The sequence below is a fragment of the Corvus cornix genome, chromosome 27 (genome assembly GCF_000738735.6).
Source record: "Corvus cornix cornix isolate S_Up_H32 chromosome 27, ASM73873v5, whole genome shotgun sequence".
NCBI lineage: Eukaryota > Metazoa > Chordata > Aves > Passeriformes > Corvidae > Corvus > Corvus cornix.
In genome coordinates, this window is record NC_046355.1 from 1,653,431 (window position 1) to 1,657,227 (window position 3,797).

The 3,797-nt window shown below is 50.8% G+C and overlaps 1 protein-coding gene across 1 annotated transcript; it reads left to right on the forward strand.

The window, feature by feature from the left end:
• The first annotated feature begins 368 nt into the window (after positions 1–368).
• On the forward strand, positions 369–3,054 carry LOC104697786 (mast cell protease 1A-like). Its single transcript, XM_010412825.3, has 5 exons — positions 369–506; positions 930–1,083; positions 1,573–1,714; positions 1,832–2,086; positions 2,636–3,054. The coding sequence occupies exons 1-5, from the start codon at positions 449–451 to the stop codon at positions 2,813–2,815; spliced, it is 789 nt and encodes a 262-aa protein (XP_010411127.1). The 5' UTR covers positions 369–448; the 3' UTR covers positions 2,816–3,054.
• The last annotated feature ends 743 nt before the right edge of the window (positions 3,055–3,797 follow it).

Below are 3,797 nucleotides of genomic sequence, written 5' to 3' on the forward strand. Positions count from 1 at the left end.
AGGATCTTTGCCTGGCCCTGGCCAGCTCTCACCATTCCTATCAGAGGATGGGGGGGAAACAAAAAAAACCAAAAAGAAAAAAAATCCAAATTGAACCAGCCCACATGTAGGGTCCAAGGGGGCTCTCTCCAAAGGTCTCCAGTGGGATATGCACTCAGCAGATACACCATTCCTTTCCCTGCTGTGGCCACTATGGGTGCTCTGAACAAGCCCAGATCTCACCATCTTTTTGAGAAGATCGTGACAAAAATGCGTAGAATGTGTCATGAACCCCACACCAAGCCACAGTTTGGGGGTTGCAAGAACAAAAGCAGCAAATGACACAAGCTGCAGCCAGGCTGAGGTTTCCTGTTCCAGCTCCACATGACAAATATAGAGGTTGTCATTCTGTACCTGTCTCCTGCCTGGCCATAACAACTGGTTTGGCTCATCAGCACAGTGGTAGAAGATGCTGCTTCTCCTTCTGCTCACGAGTGCTTCTGTCCTTCTGCCCTGGGCTGGGGCTGGTGAGTACAGAGGTGGGATTTAGACAAGCACATGCAAGGGCACAGATGGACACTGAGTAGGCAATCTCAAGCAACGTTCCTGCCTTGCCTTCTCTCTATCTCTACACTCCTACTTTCCTCTCTCCTCTTATCTCTCAGCTCACTCAGACTGTGCCTGGAACCAGTGAGGCATTGCAGGGACTAGAGCTGTGCCCTTTGATGGCATTTTAGTCATCCAGGGCCAGGTGTGGTCAGTCATACCCAGACTGTGCTGCTATCTTTCTCTCCATTGTGTACCAGCAATGCTTGGACAGCACAAGGAAGGAAAGTTGTTGGTATCATTGGCACGTGACGTTAGAGGATGACCCTCTCTGTTTTTACAGCTCCAAACTTGACAGAAAATAGCAGCATATGTGATATTGACATTTCCCATCTCTCTTCCAGGAAGGATCATTGGTGGACGAGAAGTGAAGCCCCACTCCAGACCCTACATGGCTTATTTAAAAATTCAAACTCACTCAAAAACTAGTTCCTGTGGAGGGTTCCTGATTCGCCCAGATGCAGTGCTCTCAGCAGCTCACTGTGTGGACAAAGAAGGGTAAGACCTTGTCTTTCTTGTACAGGTGATTTTTTTCCAGTCTCACAAAGTCCCAAAAGGCCTCAGTACTGGTCTGGGCTGGAAGAGCACCCCGTGCTCTTCAGGCACAGCAGGGATCTCCATGAGCTGAGCTGTCCTCTGTGAGCTGCAGGAATTGTCTGCCAGGGGCTGAGTGTCCTTGGGGACAGGAATGCTCACAGTGGTCTCCAGGTTCCTACCACAGCTTAGAGCTACTGCTGGAGAAGAGGGACCAGTGTCTCCCCTTCCCTGCTTCCCCTTTGTCTTCAGCATGGGGCACCTCCCACCTCTGTCAGTGTGTGGTGAGGGATCCTCAGTTGAGTGTGGAAGGAGCCCAGGCTGCAGAGGACATCTTGCTGACAGCTACTCTCTGGGGAACTTTATCCTACCACCACCTCCCTCCAGCCACCTGCAGTGGGGGCTGTGTTCCTGTGGCCAGTGCAGCTGGAACGTGTTGGTGTTTCCTGGCAGGACCATGAGGGTCACTGTGATTCTGGGAGCCCACAACATAAGTGACCGAGAACGGAGCCAGCAGAAGATCCGTGTTGGACACTGGGTCATCCATCCCAACTATCACCGTGTTAGCTTCAAAAATGACATTGTGCTGCTGAAGGTACGGCCCAACACATCCCTCCTGCCTGAGGGATCTCCCCCTGCTCACCTCCCCAGACCTGTGAACTTGTTCCCAACCCTTTGCTGGCTCTAACCCCACGTTCTCTCTGCCTGACAGCTGAAGCCAAGGGCCAGGATCACTAAGTACGTGCAGCTTCTCTCCTTGCCCAGGAGCAATGAACGTGTGACAGCAGGAGCTGAATGTAAGGTGTCTGGCTGGGGCTGGACATCGGTGACAGGGCTCAGGACTAACGTGATGAAGGAGGTGGAACTGAAGGTGCAAAATGAGGAAAAATGTCAGCAATTCCATAACTACCAGCGTCAGTCTATGATCTGTGTTGGTGATGACTATGGTAAAAAGGCAGTTTACCATGTAAGTGTTGTTTTGGGCTGCAAGCTTGGGAGGAGGTTGGGACTAGATAGTTATCTTGGTTCTCAGGTGAAAGTAAAAAGAGACCAGAATGAACCAGGACCTTCAGAATGATGAGCTGAGTGAGGGTCCTCACAGAAGCTCTGAAGCTGATGTGCTCCCTGAATTGGGGTGCATTTTCCCAAATATCAACATCATTTGCTTTTTTACTTACGTGGGGATGTTCTACCCAGCCTAACCAGTGCTCCAGTGTGTAAATTCTTTGTGACATCCTTGCTAGGATGGCTTGGATATTTCCCCATGTCTAAAGTAGATCTATGTTCTTCTTGAGCTTTTGAATCTCAAAGAGCCTCCAGGCCTGAATTGTTTCATGGATGGGCTTAGAGAAGTAGTGAGGCAGCTACACACCCTGCAGAGCCAGGTCTGGAGGGAGGGAGGTGGCTGGAAGAGGAGGTTCTTTACATGGAGGGAGGGAAGAGGAAACTTGTTCCTTAAGGCAGGGAGAGCTGTGCTGTGGCATGTCTGACCCCTCTCACTTCTTTCACGACACAGGGTGATTCTGGTGGCCCATTAGTCTGCGGTCAGAAGGCTCATGGCATTGTTTCTCATGGACATAAACAATGCCTCTTCCCTGAGGTATTTACCAGAATCTCGTATTTTGAGCCCTGGATACGTGAACAGCTGAGGAGGTTTGCACTCCAAGAGCTGCCTGGGTCTCCCTCCTCTGACTAAAATGCTCAGTGCCCCTTCTCCATAAGGCACCAAACACCTCTTGGTGCTCAGAAGCTCCCAGGGGCAGCCGAACTGGAGTCAGAGAAGCCCCCATGGCACAGGCACAGGCTTTTGCTCTAAGGAAAGTCTCCGTGGCAAGGTAAAAATGCAGGTCCCAAGTACACACAGCTTTGTTCCCTTTCTCCCATTGCTGCTCCTCCTCTGCTTTCTGGCCATCAATAAAAGCATGTTCAAACTTGCTTGTGTCTGCAGCCTTCTTGGGAACTGGATGCAAACCCTGAGCGTGCGAATGAGGAGATGACACTCTTTGGGGGAACCTGAGCTAGATTGTAGGTGGGACATGCAGTACAGGTCGCAGTCCCCAAATGCTACAAATGCTCCCCCTTGTCTCCATCAGCCTCTTGCAGTCAAGCCAGCAGGCAGATACAACAGCCTGTATAAAACATTTATCCAGCCTTTCAGAAACAGAAGCATCTCCACATCCAAGAGGACATCATGTGGGTTTCTACTACCAATTTGACTTGCACAGACCACTGTCAATGCACCATTCTTGTCAGAGCCATTTTCCAATCTCCTGAAAACCACTTAGAACCTCTGCTCTCTCAATCTGTGATCATTGCAGTGTCCCCCTCTCAGGTACCTCTCTGCAGGGCCTGTGTTTGCCTTCTCAGTGGCCTGTCCATCGGGACTGGAGAGCTGCCACAAGGTCCCACTAAGCCTCCTCTTCTCCAAAAAACTCCCACATTCCCCGCCTTTCACCAAATACGCTGAGCTCTTCCAGCACCTTGGCCACCTCGGTCACCTCCATCAGACTCATCTAAGCCTTTCTCATCCTGGAGGACCCCAAACTGGATGCACTATTCCAGAGCCTGTCTAACCAGTGCTGCCTAAAAGGCAATAAACGCTTCCCTCCACAGGCTTTGTTTCTCCTGGTGCAGCTCAGGACACCACCAGTTTTCAAGGCCAAGAATCACAAGCCAAA

Bases quoted from the DNA above. Each gene is read 5' to 3' on its own strand.
- LOC104697786 (XM_010412825.3), top strand. From the start codon at position 449: ATGCTGCTTCTCCTTCTGCTCACGAGTGCTTCTGTCCTTCTGCCCTGG. The intron at 1,084-1,572 runs GTAAGACCTTGT...GTTTCCTGGCAG, and splicing joins CACTGTGTGGACAAAGAAGG to GACCATGAGGGTCACTGTGA. The intron at 2,087-2,635 runs GTAAGTGTTGTT...TTCACGACACAG, and splicing joins GTAAAAAGGCAGTTTACCAT to GGTGATTCTGGTGGCCCATT.